The following is a 23,113-nucleotide window of genomic DNA, read 5'->3' on the forward strand; positions in this document are numbered from 1 at the left end:
AAAGGGACAGGCCAATGTAGATGCTACCATTACTTTTTTTTTTAATTATGAGAAATTTGTTCTAGCCGCTTAATTTGGTGTATGCATGAAATGCCCATGGCAAAAACGTAAAAACCCATCATCAAAACCCTGGAAGAAATATGTTGAATCTATGTTACCTCCCATGATAGGTAACATTTTATGGAGACATTTGTCAGGCCTATACCCAATAACAGTGTAAGGATATCTGTAACAGAGACACCTAGCAGAATGTCTGAAAATGACACCACCAAAGACTGGACCAGTCCAAGTACAGACTGACAAACATAGGATGAATTTTACTCCTTTCTTTCAAATGTATATAAAAAGGATCACCAAATGGTAAGATGAGGCCATAGCTAGTAAATTTTATGGATGACATCTGTGTGCACACTGCATCGATTTTTGCCTGATTTTGAAGAAAAAAAAGAGAAATTTTATTATCCTCAAGCCCTACATGTATCAAATGGTTAATATACATGAGACAAGAATATACTGAAAACGGGAGATATTTTATGGGGTGGCTTTGAGAGTACTTGCAGAAGTGACACTAAATGAGGGTAGTTTCAACACTAGTGAAGTAGCCTTGAGTATAGTTGTAGTGATACTAGGCTGGTGTCATTTTATGTGCTTCTTGAATATCGGTATTAAATTTGACCGTGATACCATGTTTTGTCACTTCAATCCTTGTTACAAAGTTTATGGTCAACAATTTGAAAACCAGGCACCATGTGTTTTTTTCCAATCTTGTATCCTTGTAGGGAAGGTTAACTCCACATTTGTATATAAACCCAGCACAGGTTAGGTGCGGAGATACCTGCACAGCTCTGATTTTACCTGTATTCAGGTGCATGTGCATTCAGTATTTGGAGCTCTAAAGATACAATTGTAGAAGACAGATTGTCCAAGAAGCCAGGCAGTAAGAAAATATTAGGCCTAGGAAAAAATATGTGTTTCCTGTTTCAGTCCTGAAAAAGTTAGGGTCGGTAGGTAGGGATTAACTTTTTTTCTTCCTTTCTTTTACCTTGGCTAGTGATCCAACTCATACAATACAGTTTAGCAAAGTAAAACTTGCATAAGGGCACTTATATTTTCAATATCAATGTTGGAAAATTCTATAATGTTTCATCTCTCTGGTGTCAGATCATGGAGCTAGAAAAGGTTGAATAGCTCTAAAAAAGTATATGTACTTGCTGGGATTTAAAAAAAAAAATAGGGTCAGCAGGTTTTTCAAGGGTCGGTCAGGAAACAGGAAACACAATATTTTTTTTTCCAAGGCCTTACAATCCTCTATCCCAGTAACATCTGCTTGAACACTAAAAGCGCACCAAGTAGAAAATCTATCAGATAACAGAGTGATAGCCTGAGGCACATTTGCGGCACACCATACATTTCTCGCACATGTAATTACCTTGCATACACATCAACTGTCAATCTCAACCACAGATTTCCTAAAGGCTTCATAAGACTCATGGCAAGTTATAGTGTACAGTGTATGCATGGAGGTGAGGTATAATTAGCAATATATAAATTAGATATAGGTAGACTATTTTGACTGCTACAGTAGGACAGAAGTACAGTACCGTTCGCGTTATAGTTAACCGGGTACCGCGTTACTAACGAGTTAGATTTTCGTCAGAAAATGGTTAGAAAATCGTCAGTATTTGGTTAGATTTTCGTCAGAAAATGGTTAGAAAATCGTCAGAAATTATTTCTAACGCGTTACCGTTTGCGTTAATGTGATAGGGTCGGATTTCATGTTTGTTTTGCGCGCCGACAAGACAATAGCAATTTGCCACCTCCTGGGGCGTCCGCTAATGTGTTGCGATGTTGCCCCTTGAAAAATAACAGCACCAGAGGCAAGTGGACATGTGAATGTGATTCGTAAAAAAACTTTGTGGTTTATCCATGTGTCGACTGTGTGAAGCGAATTGTGCTATCTTTTAATGCTATTCTATAGTTATTTCTAGCGGAAAATTACGTATGTAATACAATGTATGTCAACAAAGTGTAGCAGTGGGCAGACGATGTCTTGTACATTTTGTACCAGCGGCGGCCTACCGCTCTCACAGGACGTCATGGGACGTGACGAAACAAGAAATATCTGCCGTAGAAGAAATATAAATCGGTAACTCACGCCTTAAATTCACGGCGGTTTTTGACACAAAGAAAATTATTATAATTTTTGTAAGGCGCGCGGCTTACTAGTAGTAGCGGCTTTAATATACTCACGGTAAAATGTACCGTCACTCCCGGCGCAAGGACTCGGTTCGCCAGCTGAGGACCTTCCACAACCATGATGATATCATACTTAATAAAGGAATATATAATAGATCTATCATGTTGAAATGATAATTGTAATACATGGTTCTATTTAATAGCGGTAGTTTTGTTTCTTATTTTGGAGGGGGGAAACTGTCAAAAATCGAGGGAACGCAAACTGAGATCGGCTCACTTCCGGGTGCATAACGCCAAAATTTCTCGACGATTATATAAAAATGACCACTCATTTGCCGCCTACGGTAGCGTGTACATGGTAGTGCGATCATATCGTGCCAAAGTCAGCGTCAAACGTCAGAAAATCCCCGTAAAAATATAGTTGCAAAACACATTTCCCGCGCACTCAGGGCCGGTCGCCCTGGCCGCGGCCGCCCTGTGTGCAGCATGCTCATTATAATATGCAAGTAGCTACGCTCTGATTGGTTCACCTTAGATGACCTGCACTGTGATTGGCTAGAACGAAGCCCGTTGCATGCTGGGGCGCCAGGGCGCGCGAAGTGCAGAGAGCTCGATCTCGAGAAAGCCACATTTACGCTGGTTTCTACCTTATTTCTACGACTAATTAGCAACATCCTAGTGACGAAATGCGTACTCAAAAGAATTTTCGGAAAAAAAATATATGTACATGTGGATTTGTGGTGCCTTTGGCGTAATTTTGTTGGTCACATACAACGTAATGTAACACGGAAGTGCATGGAGTCGGAGTCGCGGCACGGCTTTCCGTCCCACTCTAAACAAAACTCCAAGGACATAACAAAACTCCCCAAAACTGGTCAATAATTAGCCATAAAAATGTTGGTGGGCACGTGTAAATATGCTGCCTTTTTTCGAGTGTTATAGGAATTTTTCGCGATGTTTTTTGCACATCCCTAACGTTACCTCACGCCCGCCGCCTATTATGCACGGCGGACCGGGGCAGTTTAATATACATGTAACGGTTACTAGTAACTTCAGATCATCTAGGATCGCATATTCGGTCGTAAAATAAGTTAACAAACAGAGAAAAACAGCAAAATAAAGTTGACAAACTATAGAAACGCTTGCCTGGGCAACAGTGACAAAAGAAAATGTCGATCTAATTGATGCGCCGGTGATCGTTAAAACGTTTTAAACGTTACAATATAGTAAAATGCAGGCTAGATCAACGTTCCTTCCGCTGTTCCAGCGGTGTGTATCGGTAATTTCCCGCCCCGCATGAGGTAAATTAGTACTCCTCCCACTATTCCTGTGATGTTACCGCGCCTGCATATGAATGGAGAAGTCTAACGGAAAAGAAACGCGTTACTTTCGGAAAAGTAACGGAAAACTTTCAGAAAAGTAACCAGTTAATAACGGAAAACTAACGGGAAAAAAAACGCGTTAGTAACGGCCGTTAGGGTAACTATAACGCGAACGGTACTGTAGTTGCATGCCTGACAATCTGGTCAGGAGGATGAACACAAAGGTACAGCATGTTTCCTAAGTGAGTCAATGTCAAGATAATGCAGCTAGGAAGTACATGAAAATTATGCCAAATCAGAGCGTACTGTTGTTTTATATGAAATATCGCAATGGTTTACTCACATTTTACAAGGTCTGCATGTGCATTCCTCTAATCCTGTCTTCCAGATGAGTTGTAACACATAGACAGAACTCCTCCATACAGATTTTCTAATGGAAAATGACTCAGAATTTGGGATATTGCTACTGTTGCCACTACATTACAGACCATACGTTCCCTCCCACAAATCAGATGTCTGAAAACGTGAGACTCAGCGTGAGGACGGCCCCACTGCCAAGGTCAGGCTGGGTGGCACATCAGAGGGTTGTTTAAATCAACCACTCCACACAGAATAAATGGAGGGAAGGGGTTAACCACATGACAAGGTGGGGGGTGGGCATCTCCTATTCATACTGTAAAAATATGTCTCAGGGTCACTATTTGAGTATTTCCACATTGCGTGGCTCAAATAATTTTTTTTTGCACCAGAAAAAGTACCACTGCAAACTGCACCTGCACCACTCTATGGAAAAAAAGTGGAAATTATTAACAGACCATTAATTAAGTTATGTTAGCATTTTGGATCAGGTGGTGTACAGTAAACAAAACTCCATATGCGCTTGTATACCAAGTACATACAGGCTTGGCACAAGTCGACATGAAAAATACTTGTACTGCAGCTCCAATTTCATCAGCACTACCTGAGTTGACAGTCCAAAATGTTACCTTCTCTTGTCCAGGGTGGATATATTTCTATTTGGCCACACCAAGTAAATCCTATGGATGACATCCACTATAGACTCTAAATTTAAAGTGAGATCATGAAATAAAAGACGGGCAAGAAAGAATTGCAAAATTTTCCCAGTATTTTCTTGTCATGTTGATTGCCGCTGAAAATGAGCAAATTCTTTATTTTTTAAATCAGGCGAAAATTAATGCATACAGATGTCATCCACATACATGTAATTCACTTGCCTTACTTCACAACCAGACAACATGTCATTATGTCCATTCCTATTAAAAACCACCACAATACCCTTGCCACTTCTACTAAGTGGGTTTTGGGTGTTCTCCACTGCAACACTAATGTCCAATCACCCTTCACTGATAACCTGACAAGGGCAGGAACAATGGGCCAGCAACAACCGACATCCACATCATGTGACACTTAGTTTGGGTCGTTATGAATATGATCATCAGGTGTTGCTTAAGGGTGTTGAAATAGTTTCCCTCACATGAACAAGCCTCAAAGCTAACATTATTTATTACAAGTATTACACAAGTATGCTCTGTGATGGTTTGAGAGTGTAGCTAAGTACCTGTAAATGTAACATCAAGTACAGGTACCAGTACTTAAGATACAGGTGTGGACATGTACAACTTGAAAGAGTAACCTGTGCTCTTTAATGATGACAGTATAATTATTATATCATCTGGACATTTGGTATCTTAAGCAAAGAACCTCAAGCAAGAGGATCTCAAATCTAAGATATATTTGTAGCATACCTATACATTTTTTCCCCTTTTCCAGCATTTAATGTTCACCTTTGTGGTATACTTTTGCAACAAAATACTATTTACAATACTTTTATACAGCTACAGACTGTAGCTTACAGTACTGCTAATGCTGTATTGACATTCAGTATTTTGGACCCGTAGCTCAAAGGATTTTACAGCATCATATTGGTATGCAGTCCGACTTGTGGGCACTCTGTCTGGTGAAGCATTACATGTACAGTAATGTTCCCTTTATCAGGACCACACATACGTGCAACTCCAGCAAAAAGCCCCTCCATCACCACCACTTTGGCAGAACGCATCGTGTCCTGTTCCCATAAATAAGGATGATATCCTGCCTGTCCTTTCCAAACGTCGGAAAATATATTGTATGCAACGGACAAAATTCTGATGCAATGTTGACCAAACATCTAACAGAAACTATAATGAATTCCATGAAAAACTATATGTACATGGCTCATAATACATTGCAAGGGGGCCTGCATGCCCTTTTTTGTAAGGCATAATCAGGCCTTTTTAGTCTTCGTAATCTGTAGGCAGCCTCCCCAAAAATCAACGTAATTTATATTGGTACCCCAAAGTGTAAAGTCGTAATCAGCTCTAAGAATTTAACGTAATTACTAATCAGCGGCGAAAATTTTGGCAAGCGTAATTGCTAATAACCCCCCCCCCCATGCAGGCTCTATTGCAACTGAGGTACCATGGTGACCAAGGTGTCTAAACTCTAATCATTGTTGGACACTTGACTTTGTCACTGATTATTGATAAATAAAAATACAATTCACAGCCACCTGTGTATACACAACACATTCTGGGACTAGCTGCTTTCATCAGCTGATTAGAGCCCTGTCCCCAGAGGGATGTGTTGAAATCTGTAAGCAGCCACAGGAATGACATGATGACATGTACCCAGGTCACTCAACCAGTGGGTCAACAAAAACATTCAGGCAGGCCAGCAAATCATTTACAAGTCGACACAGGGGAATAGACAGACAACAAATACAAGACAAGAATTAAAGGGCTTTCATTAAGTATTTAGAGCTTTTATAATTTCTGAAGTTTTAGACTACTTTGTGTCATTGATTATGTAAATAAGCTTGCAATTAGCATAACCTTCTGTGATTTATGGTCTTCTCTACCTATACTCTTATTATACATCCTATCCTTTGGCAGGATCCCATTTTTACATTTTATCGCTAATCAAAATGTATTTCATGAAGAAAACAATCACTGCCTACATACCTAAAATCATGAAAATCCGTTGTTACCTTCGCCAAGAAGGTTATGTTTTCAGGGGCGTTCGTGTATGTGTGTGTGTGTCTGTCTGTCTGTCTGTCTGTCAACACGATAACTTGAGAAGGTCTTGATGGATTGTCTTGATACTTGGTAGGTGGGTAGGTCTTGATGAGACCTCAAAATGATTAGATTTTGGGCCACCTGGCGGCTTGTCATGGTACTGCAGCAGAACTTCCGGTTTTGATATCTCAAGATCCAGACATGCTAGGGTGACGAAATTTAGATGGTAGATAGCTCTTGTGCTGGGGATAAAGTGACATGAGTTTGAGCCCCCTAGTTGCTTGCTCTAGAACTGCAGGGGGGGTTTAATGGACAAATGTTTAAAGGGGGATAACTCAAGAACCGATGGATGGATCATCGTGATTTTTGGTATGTAGGTAGCTTGAGTGATGCTTGACATAATGATATTACAATTATGCAAATATGGATGTAATTTGCATAATTAATGAGGAAATTCTATTTATCAGCTGCATTCCATAATAGGAAGTTCAAGCTTGTGACATATGTTATTAAGAATGAGAGAAACACAGGCAGATATTGATTATGCAAATGAAGACTTAATTTGCATAATTAATGAGAAAATATTATAATTGCATAGTGGTAACTGCCTGGAATTTTATACTTGGGGTGTTTGAAAGTTAAGTTAAGGTGAACATAATTAAACATAACTTATTCAAATAAGCACCTCATTTGCATAATTTATGAGAAAATTTCATCATGGCATTCTTTGTTAAGATAAGACTGTCTTTTGGTGGAGAATATGATCAACAGATATAATTCATGCAAATGAGGATCTTATTTGCATAATTAGGGGGATTAATATATAATTTCTTAATCATAAAAGCTAACATCATTTGGCGAAGGTATGAGATCGTGGAACTCTAGTTACTAATGTTAGTGTCTTGACTAAGTCTTGTCCCCTTCGAAAGATTTTAACAAAATTGCCCCTGCAGTTCTACAACAACATTGGACATGACCTAAAACTTCCTCATGATCACGGCACATCTGGGAGCCACAGTCTCATATGAAGTATTGTAGGTCCCAGACAGATGGACAGCACAACTGAACCACCAAACCACCAGCGTATCTTTGGAATGTCAACAGGATCGCCCCCCCTAGCAATCATTCACTCTGGACATACAACAAATTGCTCCGTGATAAACACTGCCTCGTGCAGGGGGAGCACGTGTCCGGGGCTCTCCCATCAACATTTAAACACTGGTGGGTGTTTTTAGTTTAGCATAATTGGCGTAATGTGTGTGTAAATGCATTTCGAAAAGAGAAAGAAATGCCATGGACTAACTACATGGTATATGTTGATTGCTAGACTGCTAAAGCCGCGTCACACTGTCAACGATCTTTAGGAAAAGTTACAGAGGCAAATACCAAATTAACAAAGTCAAATTACCAAATCGCTAAAGTGTCCAGCATATTTTGTGTCAAAAAACCTGCCCTATCACATTAAATGGAGCTTGTGACCTGTTCACATCAGCCAATCTCTAAAAATTACATTGTGATCGACAGAACAACTGCCTTATTGCTGTCAAAAATGACCTTTTGCAAACTCCACGGGTGAGCTATTTTCCTGCTGTGCAACACCATCTCAAGCAAGATTACAGGAAACAATTTTAAAACAATCAACACAGTAAGAAGTCAACTTATAGCTTATTACAGGTTGCTCTCTCATTCGCTGGCTATCCGGTTCATCATCTGTTGTCCCTCATCTTGCCAGGTTTAGACGTCCTTGCACTTCAGTGATCAGATAACTACCACGTGCCATGGAAGCACATGTCCGACCGAGGAAAAGATAAAACCCTTCTTTCCTCGAGGTATCTTTCTTGGGATGGCAAATTATACACTTCTCGTAACACCTTTATACAGCCTAAGGCACCATTGTCATCTACAACTGAATGATACATCTTTCATTTCTTTCTCTTTGTCAATATCGTCTAATAATAACTGCCCTTTGGCATAACACACCAGCTTTTGAATCTGTATAGCCAGTATAACTGCCCTTTGGTATAATACACCAGCTTTTTACTTTATATCTGTATAGCCAGTATAACTGCCCTTTGGTATAATACACCAGTTTTGCAGGCATGCTGCTCAGCTACACCTAGTTATATCACACTGAACGACCTGTCACACTTGACCTTTGCACATCAAGCTGCAAGCGTTGTTTAAAGTCCATACACTGTCCTTGGTGGCAACGAGATGTACTCATGATAGTTCTAGGGAAAAACAAATTAACCGTATGCTGCAGACAAACATAAGTATGGACCATACCTTCTTGTACAGCCACAAACTGTGAGTGGAGGCTCTCCGGGATGACGGCATCGGGAAGTTCTCTCAGGTACTGCTTCAAGAGCGAGGCCACAGAAAACACGTCCCCAAACTCTTCCAGACACGCGTCACCCGTCTTGTCGAAACTAGTCTTCATCTTCTCCACCACTTTGGTGTTGCCATTCACACGGAAGATTCCTTCATGCCCAATACCTATAATATATGCAAACAACGCAGTTTTTGTTTACTTAACATATCGTTCTAGGTCATGACAAGAAGATTCACAACTGACGATGCAAAATATTGTACAGATGGGTCAGAACGCCCTGCCATAGTACGAAGGTCATCGCTTGTTTTAGACCTGGAGATATTTTCAAAATGCTGTAACCTCAAATTCCGATAAGCTGTTTAAGTAGCACAAGGCATGGTATCTAATCTCGATAGCTATGTCCGGACATTTAAATTGAGTTTTCAATGACAGTATACAAGTAGTAGAAGGTGAAACTAAAAGTTCACTACACTCCAGTGGCCTCATGGGAGCCTACTTCAATGTTAAATACTGAAAGGCAGAGGCTGGCTTTGCTTTACCATTAATCCAGTTGTCAATTATGCCATACATAGAATACATTGATTACTCTCCGTGTTCTGTTCAGCTATGATACTAGTAGTATCATGTACACAGGATTAAAACTGCTGATTACACTCAACACAAAAAGGCAAGCAGGTCCCCTTATATGATGTCTGACAGGTAATGCAACAGTCTTGCATACCCTTAATATTACGAGGCCTGCATGCAACAGCAAGGCACCAGACTTATTATTATCAAAAGGTCCAAAGCAAAATTCTACACTTTCAAAAGCAATCATCAGCAAATAACCCTTACCATGCATGGTGATGAAGTCTACCACTTTCTTGACAATAGAAGGTACATTCAGGTCTGTAACACGAGGTACTGATTCCAGAGGGGCTCCGAACAGTTTGGCTCCGGGCGAGAGTTTCTTCCTGGACAGAGGCGATGACATGAACTTCTTGACTTTCCCCATTCGTGATTCCACGGGAATGTCCAGAGCCTGCACGTAGAAATAGATGCAGACGATACTCATGGTGAAAAACGTCAACAATTCCATCTTGATGTTTGAACAATGGCGAACGCTTAGACATCTATACAGTAACGGTTTGCTACTTCTGTGAGGACTTGTGAGGTGACTATCATTTTTATAGCCTGGACACCAACAAGGAATTTGGGCCAATGGCCTGTCATGTACTGGGCCACTGACCTCACATTTAAGGTGCATCAAAACAGTTCAGGTCAAACCATTTATTTGGCTATGCTACTTAAAAGCCAATGCAAGATCACACAACCACACCTAATCACCTTTTATTACATTTTAAACACCAGTCTCTTTGGAGCAGGCTTCCTAATTTGGAACTGTAACTTACATGCAGCTGAAGCTATTATATCATAAAAATGTAACAGTCTGATGAGAAAAACACCCCTCCTTAGGAAATGGTTGTACCCAGATGTCATCATTCACATCCTATACAAATGTTGATATAAAGCGTTCTTATTTCTTCCTAAGTTATAGTGCATTGCCAATAAAACTGGTTAAACCAACATGTATAAATGAAGATGTGCTTCTCTGACGCAAGTTTGTATGAAAAAATTATATTCCTTGAGGTGCCCCATACTCTTTGGAATGGCAAATATTAGCGCATGCTTGGTGTACCCTAATTGTAAGTTGTGGCTGACGTTTCACACCACGTGCTTTTGAAGCACGTGTAAACTCCGAGTAGAGGTCACATTTCTGAGGAAGCTGTCACTACTGGCCCTGCTATATATGACACCAACAGTCACATATAGCCTGGGTCTGTCACATACTGTACAGTCAATGACACACCCTGAGGTTCATACAGTGTCATAAGGCATGCTCAGCTCCTATAATCAATGTAATAAACCACTGAGTGAGCAAAGCGAACTGATCACTCCTCATGAAACTGTGTAGTCCAAAGAAAAGTAAGCCATTACTAATGCTATTTTCTTTCAAAGATTACTCGTTGTAAGTACAACTGTTACAGTATCCAGGGCATACCTACTACAGGTCATTATGGTCATTAATAAGTGCCATGGGAGTATCACTATCAGGGCAATGTAAGATGGAGAATCAATTACAAAAGTAATTTTTTTTATTATTTATGTAGCCTCATTAAATCCTCTCCATAGCAGTGATGCCAAATTGCCCCTCCCCCAGTACCTAGATTTAAGTACAATTTCGCTGTCATTGCAAAGCGGTCATTCCAAAAACTGTGACCAGTAAGATATTTAAAGACTTACAGTAGATACTACAGACCCAGCAATATTTCACCAACTTTGTCTGTGGCTACATACTTGTGGATGTTTCTTTACTGTGAATTAATTTAAGTTCGCAGTGGGTAAAAGGATCTACAGTATATACATCCCAGGTAAACACGTTCTCTGGTCACAACTCACACATGTAGCACCTTTAGCTATGTACTGTACATTTTTCACAATATGTCCCAAACTGTGTGCCAATCAAAAAGTCCCTCGCCATTTGTGCTCTACAAATTTGTTTTTGGACTTTATTATTTTCCACCACACACAAGGGAATTGTGACATATTGTCTGGATTTTAAAAAGGAAGGTCAGCTTTGCAAAATAGATGAGATCAAGCTGCCAGGTGAAGTTTCATAAATGCCATTGTTCTCTGATCACTTCACCTTTCCCTTGGGACAAATGTCACAGTGCGTAGTGTGACAGCAACTGATGGAACCCAAGATATCTTCATTTGCATGGGCAGGACCACAGGGAGGGTCTACAACTTACAAGGGGGGGATTTTGGCAATGTATAAAGGTAAATTTAGGAGGGTTAACAACACTTAATGGCAAATTCAGGAGGTTCACAACTCTTATTGGTAAATTGACTTGTGCTTATCAAAGGTTTTTCGTAATGACTTCATTGGATTGTTCCATTATATTCATGTGGTGCCTGGCAAAACTAGTCTGTGATCATTGACACAACCAGACACTTCGTTGTGACTTTTGGGCAATTTGGCATTCAACTTTGAAATACAATTTGTCAATATCACTTAATTCGTTGAAGATAATAAACAACATGCTATATAGAATCAAAGAGGGCAATTACGCTTCATGAGTAATTCACCAACAAGGCTTTAACTCCCCATCCAAAAGAACCAACGCAGTCCTTCATACCATGCCACACTGAGGGCCTTTGATCCTAATATGGCAAAGCAGCACTGGGTCACTAACTCACAGTAACTGCTTGCCCCACAGAGACACTTTCTACCCTGGGCGTGCCATATAATAATCTTCCACTTGCATCTCTGCCCCTTGGGTCAGTAAATCCCATTAGTAGTTTATACTCTAAATCCAGTTACCGTGTTTGAAATTACAGTAGCGTATTACAGATTAAGCCAGTCCCTCACATCATTAAAAGTCTACTGTTGAATCCAAGTAACCCATAGGTCTAAATCAGAGCCTTGTTTAAAATGACTGTCAGTTGCAGGACAAATAGGTCACATTGGTAAAAGTCATCTACCCCCAGAGGTAGCATTACGGGCTAAATAACAAGCCAGTCTTCAAGGCCTCCGTGACCATGTATATCTTGCCTACCACATGCTTCGAACACGTACCTCATACTTATGTTTGTATATGGTCACATGAATGCTGTCTGGTGTTTCAGCATGAAACAAAATTAGGTGATAATCTTTGCCGTGTCATGAATTCGGGGAGGTCACCACCGTCAAACCGTGAACGCTTCCGGATTACCATGAAGGCCAATCACCTGGAACATTGTGGCCAGGATCAACGAGTTTACACTTTTGTTTTGGCGTAACCGCACTGACATCACGTCTGACTTATGCATTCCATATCACAAATTGCCACTAGCTTCATATTCAATTAGAGAACAATTTTCTTTTCTGAAACAGACAACCTTGTGAGAAATCCTCTATGACTACAATCCTTTATGACAATGTGCCACTCATAATGCACTAACATCAATACTACAACCTATAACATCAACCTAGACATCAAACAGTTCGATAAGACAAAACATACTTACAACCACAACATGCTTCCAGCCTTTTCTAACCACCTCTCTGGGACTTAACATCAAAACTACGGGGTACGATTACACGTTTTCGGGGAGACAATCATGGGGAAAAACAAGACTGTTGTTGAGGGAAAACACACCCAAGCAATGCACCTAGGAATTGTACTAGATCATTAATAAATGATGAAGGTAATATGTCATTCATGTTGGACCAGTCAAGTTATTGTGTCACACCAAGGCCAAACCAACATGATCACTTGGTCAATACACCTGTCCCCTAGTATTTGTTGACGTTTTCATCAGCAACAAAAATTAAGTGATGTTTATCAACAAAACAAACAAGATCTAAGTAACAATGAAGTAAACAAATGGTGCAATAAAAACATTGCTGAAAGGATTTTCCCTTCATTCGCTGATCAATGAGCATGTTGTTTTGACATAATGACTTTCTTTACAATTGCAAACTGTGCTGAAGAAAATAAATTTCTTTTGAATTGCCTCCTAGGATAATGACAATTTTGGGCTCTGTGCTCTCTCCTTTATCACACTACTAAGATTGTTTCAACTGCAAACTCAAAGAAACGGTGAACTATTGATTTTCACTGTGTTATGACATTTAAGTGACATTTAAGAAATCAGACATTTCCGACCTGTGGGAAGAATTTTGGGTTTACATGAATGTATTGGAAGTATGACTGGGACTGAATGATGTAATCAGGTATTACCGGTATACCAGTTGCTGAATTCTTCCACATACATGCATGTAGGAGGCCCTTACTTTTGGTCAAATCAGCTTCTACCTGTGTTACATTTAGGCTTGACTTTCTTATCGACTGTCAAAATCACCGCCGACCCATTGCTACTTGGACACACAAACCCACAGATCTGGCACCCAAAACAATACTTCTGCACCCTATAGTAACTGTTATGATTTTACGGTATTACTCTTCCACACACACAGTTCAATGACCTGATATTGCAGGCAGGCAGGTCCAGGCAAGCGCAGTCTATGAAATAGGTCACACATGGCTGGGAAAAGCAATCATGGTGGGCAAATCATGGCCTTGGTAGTGGCTTTTCCAATGGGAATCTTATTAGTAATCAGGACCATGTCCTGCCTCTGGCAAATTGGACATGGTAGCTACAGGAGAGGGTAAAAACCTTATGTAATAGGTGCCGGTAGCTTATCAGGGTGTTGCAGCACTTATCATGTGCATCTCTGAGAGTACAGAAGGAAACATTCAAAAAGCCTAACAACCGGGACATGTTACAATGATTTTTATGACACAAATTTAGTTGATTGTAAAACTGTTCTCTTGTGTACTTAGCTCCTGACAACACTGATATTGGCAAATCAGTTGACTGAACACAAGAAATGACCATAACATGCCACACTATGGATTGTGATAAAGAAATTGCATCTACTCAATAAAAATTTTATTTGGTAATGGTGTACTCTACTAGGTTGATCGTAATAACTATTCCAAATCTAGTTCTACTGGAGCTTCTACAGCCCTTTTCTGAAGGCAGTGGGAGATGAATTGTCGAGCCTTTTCGGTATAAAAATGGCATTTCAGACACTTCATTGAATATTTTTTCAACATTGTATGAGGACATTGGCAGATAAGATACATGTAGCTAACTGTTCTTGATACGACTGACAAATTGCCAGGCAGACTTACCAGATTGTTGCCATTGTTGTTGGCCATAACGTTGGGACTGTCACTGCTGAATACTGAGGGCATTCCTGGTGAGGAGCGGAGAGGAGATGGCCCTTCACTGCAGCACTGTTGCAGCAGGGTACATACAGGGGTGGGGAGGCCTGGAGGAGTTCAGCTGCAGGCTGGAGATGTGTGCTATGGACGGGATGGAAAGGGGGGGAGGGGGATGGGCAATTTGCCCGGTGCCTAGAAGAGAACAAGAAGAAACACAACTGCATGGCTGTGAAATACTATCAACGTCAATGATCAATAAAGACAAGATGAATGTATGTGTACATACATGTATGCATTTTAACCAGACAGATACCATCAAACAATACTACAATACCTTAAGGTAGCTACCTTAGGGCATACTTGGCACTCTTCGAACATGACCCAGTGTTTCTGTAGGCTGTGACTGATGTCACATTGGCCTGAGGATTGAGTGTACTATGCATCAGGCCATTGTACATATGTACCAGCGTACTATCAGGTATTATATATAAGAGACTTTTCTGCCGTTACTATTGAAATTGGCAAGATGAAGAATGATATGAATCACTTCACAGCTGCGTCCTTCTTTGCTTTCAAAAAATCACTGTGAAATAAGAAATATATTGGAATTCATGTCATTACCAAGGCAGGAGCCTATGTCTGCAGGATATTACCATCTGTTTTCATGTAGTGCTGTTTTGTTACCTTATCGTTCTGAATCTGATTTATAAGTTAATGCACCACTGAGAGGATATACAAACATGCCCATGGTTTGGGCCAAAGCCAGACTGCTTGGCTGTCCTCCAACTCAAATCCTTTGGAAAGGCTCTGATTCTAGTGGACCCCTTATCTCTATAAATCAACAATGGAAACACTGTAGAATATTGCGCCTCAAGACCTACTTTAGATCATTATTTGTGATCGGTATCATAACATATTGACGACTCAAGCCGTTTCTACATTCCCAAGGCATTATGGACACCAATATGCCAATAAATCAATATCACAGTCTGTGTTACTCTTCTAAAGAAAACAAGTCCCACATTTCTTATCTCAATCATCTCTACTGACTGTGGATACTATCACATTTGTTGTACAATCATTATACAATCACAAAGTAAGCGCAATCTTAGGATAGTCATGGTGTAATGTATGAAATTCAGCTGTCTTGGTATCAAAAAAGCAGTATCATTTCCTTGTCTGTAGTTGACTCTGTCAAAGCCTGCTTGAAAATACAAAATGTATGATATATATCTAACATCAAAACCGTATGACAACCTACAACAAATGTCACCACACCCTATGCCATCACTTGAGGAGAATGTACATTTTGTTACATTCAATAATAATGCACTTCCCTTAATGCTTCAAAACATCCATCAAGTCACATAACTACAATTTATATATGTGAATTGTACATTATTAATGACATCTCTATTTTAAACTCTTCAGTCTAGTAGTAGAAATATTTATGACTTTAAAGACACTGGGAACTTTTAGGTCTGCATCACTGGTTCATCAGCAAATGAAAATCAAACCAACATTTGCAAGGGCAAATAACAAAGATCATACAATTATCATCTGATGAAAATTGCAATCAGTGTCCATGACTGCCCTGTAATTTGCATAAAATTACAGGACAGTCTATGTGGTAGAGAGCAGTACTAATCAGAGAGACAGTAATTTGATATTTCAAATTGGCATCTAGACTTTTCTACAAAATACAAGATCCCCTGACAGCAGCTAGCTACAAGAAGATCAATAATCATGGTAAAAAGAAAATTTTCTTCTTAATTATGCAGCACTTTACCATGTAGTTTTATTGCATCCTAATTCTTACCACGAAACAGTGGCAGGTCTCAAGTTTTATCATTTCCAGCAACTAACTCAAATTTGATAGAAACTCTTAGGCTACACAAATGTTTTTGTTCCAAGATAGAAAAAGGTTTTGAATGCAAAGCCACATGTGTCAGCTGGTAGTTTTTCCACACGCACCTTTGTCGTAGTCGTAGCTGCCGGTGTTGTATTCTCCCTTTATGTCGGCCCAGCAAGACTTGACAACCAACTTATGGCTGCTTGATGGATTTGCATGACAGCAGCTTGAAGCGAATCATGGATGGAGTTTTTCTCCGCCAGTAAGGTCGTGCTGGACTTGTGGAACCCGTGACCTCAGGGAGCTAGGCCTTGAGGGTGGGGGCAAATATGGTAAGGGTCTGGTTGGGTGGGGTGGGGTGGTTAGAAAAAAGTTTTATAATTAAACGTAGGATAACAAGATTGAGTGGGAGGGAACAAGGCATGGAAAAAATGGAAAATGGGTGATAAGTAATAAAATACAAGTTAATGATGTAACTGAAGTCTTGTCATCTAATTTTGATCTAACACTAACAGATACATTCAGTTATCAATGCACAAGTTCTTGAAAAAAGGAAACAACTAGTTAGGGAATTAAACAACTGGATTAGTTACAGTGTTTTCAAATTTTAGTAACAAGTTAGTGTTAGCTACTTTTAAATTCTGTAAAAAAATTAAAACTAGCAAAAACCAAAAAGAGGAGAACACAAATCGATTATTTTTCTCCAATTAAAAAGAGTACACTTTAAGTTTAACAAAATAACACAACTCCAACGACTTTATTTGGCTTCATTTATTGTATCAAGGTGTATAAAGGATTTGTCCTTGATTTTATCCAAATATTTAGTTACAGGTAACCATAATAACACCCCGCCCTCCCCACATGCAAATCAGCAAGACTCGGCCCCGCCACATTTCCTTACCCTTGACCCACGAATGACACCCAAAGTCAGGGGTTTCCATACATCTCAATTACCTCTGAGACAGGCAGATATATAACAGACCATCTCATATTACAGGAACTGCCGTCTTGGCCGCACTACTGACCTACACGGAACCTATTTGAACGTCCACCCCCGAATGTTGCTAACCGTGGCACAAACAGACGAGCGGTTGCCACAGGGGATATACGGCTCTATTATCCTTCCTCTTTGAAACCGCTTACAGTCAGACGATTTATGCAGAATCTATATTAAAGGAACTTACCTCCAAAGGCCGTTGGAGTTGGTCCAGGGCAGCGGCAATGGACGTGGTACGAGGAGGAATGTGCTATGACAGGACCAGACAGAACCTTTGGGTGGGAGGGGACCTCTCTAGCGCGTGCTGACCCGCACGCACGTACATGTAAACAATACCTTTTCCCGCCTCAAAACCTCACCAACACTCGCTCCGGAACGCTTCAACTCAAATTACAGTATTCTATGAACCTGGGTTTAAGGATGTAGGTCAGGTAAACGTCTCACAGGCGACGGTTTTCCGGCAAGACTTCTAAACGCAAGGATCAGACGATGCTTCAGCATTTGGTGAAGCCCACTTCTGCGAACAACAAACCTGACATGTGTCAGCCAATCAGAGCCTTGGGCTTTAGTCACGTGACACGTGTTTTGTCCCCGCAGCATTTGACCCCTATGACCTTCCTTATTGTTCCCACAAGCCCTTGCGGTTCACACCACCTGTCGTTTCTCATCCAGGATGTGTTTTTGGCGGAATCCTTTTGGATCTTTTAGAATTTCTCACGAAAAGATCACAAAGCTATCACGCTCCATGCCTATATAGGACAAGGACATGTGATGACTATCATGGGATTATGAGGTTTCTAGAGGGTAAACAAACCATGGAAGTAAAAGGTGTTTGGGCTTGGGGAGTAAACGTTTTAACGAATTTGATATTTTGAAAACATATCAAATATACTCCCATCAATAGAGGTTGTTGATCGATGTTAACGTTTTTCATTCTTTGGAGATGACCGGCCTGTTGAGGTCACCATTTTAATGGCAGGTCAATGCCCCAGCATTTCACGCCAAGAGGGTTGGGCCACTGAAGACGCCACCTAACAGGTACGCGTATAATAACACGTCATTCTTTGCTGAGTCTGGTGTGTGTATATAACATTGTAACAGTTACATGTGTATTAACTATTTATCTGGCGGTAAATCATAGGAACACTATCTATATTTGTATTCAGATATAGGAAAACTTGTTTTCAGTAATACACTTATATTGGTAACGTGACAGTAGTGTCAACGACTTTGTGAGCAAGGTAATAAATAAGTTAACGTTAGAAATCTCGTTTCCGTTCGACGTACTTAAATTCATTATCACGCATTAAGTAAAGTGACTGAGTGTAGTGAATTTTAGTATTTTTATTTCTTAAAGTTCTTCAGCGGACAGCCGTTCAATAAAGGTTTATTGGTTCAATCTCTTTTGTACCAGTAAATGACCTTTTCTTCGTGTAGCCGTTTCCACAGCTCTCTCTCGTTGTCGAAATTGTGACAAGCGCCTCTCCACGGCCGACTGGCGTTGAACTTCGTCTTGTCATAATAGTGCAGGGTAAACCTGCAAACGAGATTCAAGAAAAAATAAATTAAAGAGAGTCACTCTGATAATACATGTATATATATAACTTACTTCAACAAAATATACATGAAAATGTTTCAAACACTGCAAGTGGTTTCATCAGGTTGGCGAATCATTGAATATTGGGATTCACAACCAATAGCAATCACCTGATGACTGCCACCTTCCTCAGGGCAATAACGACTAGTTATACTTCCTTCCGCTAGGTGGCACTGCAATGAAAAGGATTGCAACCCCAAACGTGCACGTGACTAAGCTAGTATCCCCCCTCATTGCCACGACCAAGGTAACAGGACTACCGAAAGATGGTAGGTACTTGTTGTTGGTTGTGTACAAATAACATCGGCACCCATGCTTCAACAGTTCATACGCGCTACAGAATATATTACATGTAGCTCATAAAGCACTCATAAACATAAATGTCGTGTAACGTTAATGTGTCTTTTTTCATAAACTCGAACTTGCAGTTGTCTTTAACACTAGAGACTTGCATGTTTCCCTCACCGTGGATCGTACCCATACCCGTACAAGCCTACATAGTCACACAGTTGTATGGCCAGGAAGGCGGTCATGGCGCCCGTGGTCGGTCTCAGCCCGGTGGCGTTCAAGAAATTGGCGTAGATGTAGCGCAGGAAATCCGGATGGACGATCTTCACGTTGGTAGAGTTTAGGTCGGGCCCCCGTGTGTGCCTGTTTATACATGTATAACGTTGTTGTGTCAAAACGACTCAAAGAAACAAAAATTGCTATCCTATCCCTGTTTTACTCATTTGTAACCACGTTTTAAAAATAAAAAATAAAAAGAATCCCCTGTGACTAAATCAGGAGCTCTTCTCTCTAAACAAATAAACAAACAAATAAAGGAATGTCCAGGAGTCCTACCATTCGCATGTGTTAAGGTTCTTGACTTTACACCCCATCCCGCCTGGAACAGAGCCTGTCGTGAGCCAGCCGGCCAGGTACATCAGGTCCCAACCCTTGAACGGGACGTACAGCCGCAAGGGATTCTGGGAACATACAATTTTTTTCAATCACAACACTAAGCCTTAACAACGTAAATCATTCTTTCTTGCATGTCTGAGGAGTATTCCGACAAAGAATAAGAAAAAAAGAATCATAACTGTACATAAAGTTTAAACATTGACAGTGACATGTTTCCTGTTGTAAAGGAAAGATCTGCAATAATTTCGTTTCGCTTTGAAAAGGTTAGGAAGATCTACTATGACAACGAGTTTACATTTACCGCTTTTGTAACGTGTCTGATTTTCTGTGATTCCGGGTAGAAGACGTAGAAGGACGTCCTGTTGCCCACGTCCGCCAAATACTTGTCCTCCGTATGGGCGTTATTCACTCTGCGTAGAAAATACAGGAATTTCATTCAGCCACCGATGAAAGCCAGTGGACAACATATGAAACGTCTGAATATGTAGATACGTACTGAAGTTGTTTGATTTACACTGTAGTCTTGTGTATGTTATCTGATTTTTAAAAAATGTCATGCTAGTATTTACCTGAAGACGTAGTCATGTGCGTCTATCTCCTTTCCCTTTCCCGACCCTTTCATCTGCCCTCCGGACCCCACCACTGCACACCGAACACAATCCTTCCGACGTCCGCCGAACACGTCCTGGTTTCTTATAGTAGTCAGGATTTGTTCTACCCCTGTGCAAAGAATGACATACGAAATAAAGTTAATATAATATAGACGCCACTGTAACACATCAACAAATAGACCATTTTTGATTGGTAGAATTAACTCCACTGTACCAGTGGAATTCACAACGAGCCGTGGACCATGTCCTAAGGACTGCGACGCTTTCCAGTAGTTAGCGTGCATGTCCAGTGAGCGACAACAGCTGGGATTCGAACTCCCGACCTTTTGGTACAGAGTAACTAACCACAGGGCTACGCACGCTACGCCTGTCTCAAACCAACCACTCAAAGTGATCCGTTGTTTATGTCCTTGGTGCTGAAATGTTATCACTACAGACCTAACTCTGTTCTGTAGATATGGATACTCAGTTCCGCAGCATCACGAGCTGGAAATTCTTCTATCGAAACAAAAATTACACAGTCTGCTTCACGTTCCTAGTCTTAATGACGTGTGGGGGCCAACAATAGACCGAGTTATGCGAAGAATGAAGTATAGATGTCAGTCCGATATTGTACTCACATGTTTTGTTTTCCCTGCGGTACCCGAATGGCAGGGAGAATTTTGCAGCCAGGTGACTGTATTTCTCTGTTTCCAGGTCAGTCCTGTCCATAAACAACTTCACGTCCTCTTTAAAACGGCCGTTTAACCAAGATGACGTCATGACTAGGTTCCTGAGGCTTGAGGGGCATTCCTAGTGCGAGCGGGGGTGTAAGATGGGAATTGAGGAGAAGTTGATACGTACAGATTCAAACTCTATTAAGGTTGGTAATTTGACATGTAAAGTCCTGCCAGTTCCTATAGAGCGTTTTCACTCATTTTCAATATCAATAACCATGCAGGTGCGGACCGCCATGTTGGTGTCCCAGTTTGCATGTCAATGAATTGTAGCTCAAGCGTACACAGTATTTTTGTGTTTCATCCCCCAGTTTTAAGATATTCTTCTGGTATTCTTTCTTTGTGCTGTAAACATTCATTGAAAAACAGGGACACCAACATGGCGGCGGACACAGCGATGGCGTCACTGATTATCATAAGATACATGTATATCTTGGAGACTGTAATACTCACCGACGACTTGTACATGATGTCTCTGGCGAACGGCAAATCGTGAAACCGCCATGTTCTGTCAATCCGTGGCAAAATGTTACCTAAAGCGCGATCGGAAATGACGTCACCTATGTCTTCGTCGTACTCGGTCCCCTCCCTCAGCACCCTCTCCACCCGGGCCAGGGTGACGTCATAGTTTTCTCCAACTTCAACCCCCTCGTGGATGATGCTAATGACGTCTTCCAACTGTCCACCAATCAGAAACTGGGAATCTATCGTCACATTCAACATCTGCGTGATCCCCTGTAGGATAGCTGTCTCTGTGTCCCCCCTCCTGATGATTATGTGTTGGATGATATTTTCAAGAAGCTCGGCGGAAGGGTTGTTCACAGCGAAGTCGTCTTGATCAATCAGTTTGATCAGGTGGTGCAGATTTTCGAAGACAGTTTGTTTAATGAGAGGGGTGACTCTGTGTACAAGTTGGAGGTTGAAGTACAACGAATTTCTGGGGAGGAAAAACCATCAGTTTCAAACGTCGTTCAAAGTTCATCTTGCCTCTGCCCCGCCTAACACCGTTCATAGAATGTGCAACAAGACAGACGACCGTGTCGCAGCGTCATCTGTGCTAATCGCGAAGAACTGCAGACAACGAAGCCGCCCTCCGTTGTCTAAACATGTATTTTAGACCAAGGACATTTCTTTAGGCGAATTGACACCTTATTTGTGGACAAGTGCATGTAGATATGAATAAACTTGCAGAAAGTCTTTTTCAGCAGCAATGTAAACAATCCTTGAAAATGCTTCCATACAAAACTTCTAAAACGGCATGGCATTTTCTAGGATTTTGTTACAGTCTGCATACATTGTAGCAAGGACATTTATATACGACTGTAAATAAAGATAAAACCACCCGCAGCACTCTTTTTAAGTCTACTTAATTTTACACTCATGAATTTCTATGGATACATATGGTGAATCGACACTATTCACCATACGTACAATCTGACAGATATATGCTGTAGATTGTGACGTACCTTTCCTGTACTCTGACAGCCGTCGTCACTTCTTCGTACACTATAAACAGCAGTGCCAATGCTGCCCCTGTCCAGAGCGCGGTTTTCAGCACTTTGGTTTTTCTGAACGGTCGGATCCCCATGTGGATAGCAGTCTTAACACGCAGAATGTAAAAAATTAACTCGATAGGACTGAAAACTGTTCAGGATATTTTGACCTCTGTCGGCCTCTGGCTTCCATATTGTTTTGGTCTGTAATCCCATGTATGGATGATTAAGGATCTTATTTTTTCTCCGTCAATAGTTCTAAGG

At 40.7% G+C, this 23,113-nt stretch overlaps 2 protein-coding genes across 9 annotated transcripts in view; both read right to left on the bottom strand.

Annotated features, from left to right (window-relative positions):
• The window catches only part of LOC109478325 (protein FAM13A-like), a 39,801-nt gene extending 21,716 nt beyond the window's left edge, over window positions 1-18,085 (bottom strand). For 5 of the 8 annotated variants that reach the window (XM_019779819.1, XM_019779820.1, XM_019779817.1 and 2 more), the window contains exons 1-5: window positions 17,717-18,085; window positions 16,655-16,842; window positions 14,648-14,872; window positions 9,759-9,945; window positions 8,879-9,088 (exon numbers count right to left, since the gene is read on the bottom strand). In XM_019779819.1, coding sequence (XP_019635378.1) covers window positions 8,879-9,088; window positions 9,759-9,945; window positions 14,648-14,710 — 460 coding nt within the window. In that variant the 5' untranslated portion in view covers window positions 14,711-14,872; window positions 16,655-16,842; window positions 17,717-18,085. Of the gene's footprint in view, window positions 1-8,878; window positions 9,089-9,758; window positions 10,003-12,974; window positions 13,125-14,647; window positions 14,873-16,654; window positions 16,873-17,716 lie in introns of those variants that run through there. The other 3 variants (XM_019779815.1, XM_019779816.1, XM_019779822.1) reach the window with 3 other exon arrangements.
• A 772-nt stretch (window positions 18,086-18,857) lies between these two features.
• Window positions 18,858-23,052, bottom strand: LOC109478351 (CMP-N-acetylneuraminate-beta-galactosamide-alpha-2,3-sialyltransferase 2-like). Its single transcript, XM_019779879.1, has 8 exons — window positions 22,823-23,052; window positions 21,810-22,293; window positions 21,261-21,432; window positions 20,599-20,749; window positions 20,331-20,439; window positions 19,970-20,094; window positions 19,592-19,777; window positions 18,858-19,066 (listed from the first exon to the last, which is right to left on the bottom strand). Exons 1-8 carry the CDS (start codon window positions 22,942-22,944, stop codon window positions 18,925-18,927), a joined length of 1,491 nt encoding a protein of 496 aa, XP_019635438.1. The 5' UTR covers window positions 22,945-23,052; the 3' UTR covers window positions 18,858-18,924.
• Window positions 23,053-23,113: the final 61 nt, after the last annotated feature.

Source organism: Branchiostoma belcheri, unplaced genomic scaffold (genome assembly GCF_001625305.1).
Source record: "Branchiostoma belcheri isolate BF01 breed outbred unplaced genomic scaffold, Haploidv18h27 scaffold43, whole genome shotgun sequence".
In the NCBI taxonomy this organism is placed as follows: domain Eukaryota; kingdom Metazoa; phylum Chordata; class Leptocardii; order Amphioxiformes; family Branchiostomatidae; genus Branchiostoma; species Branchiostoma belcheri.

Bases quoted from the DNA above. Each gene is read 5' to 3' on its own strand.
- LOC109478351 (XM_019779879.1), bottom strand. From the start codon at position 22,944: ATGGGGATCCGACCGTTCAGAAAAACCAAAGTGCTGAAAACCGCGCTC. The intron at 21,433-21,809 runs GTGAGTATTACA...CGCTCGCACTAG, and splicing joins ACATCATGTACAAGTCGTCG to GAATGCCCCTCAAGCCTCAG. The intron at 19,778-19,969 runs GTAGGACTCCTG...ATGTATAAACAG, and splicing joins AACCTTAACACATGCGAATG to GCACACACGGGGGCCCGACC.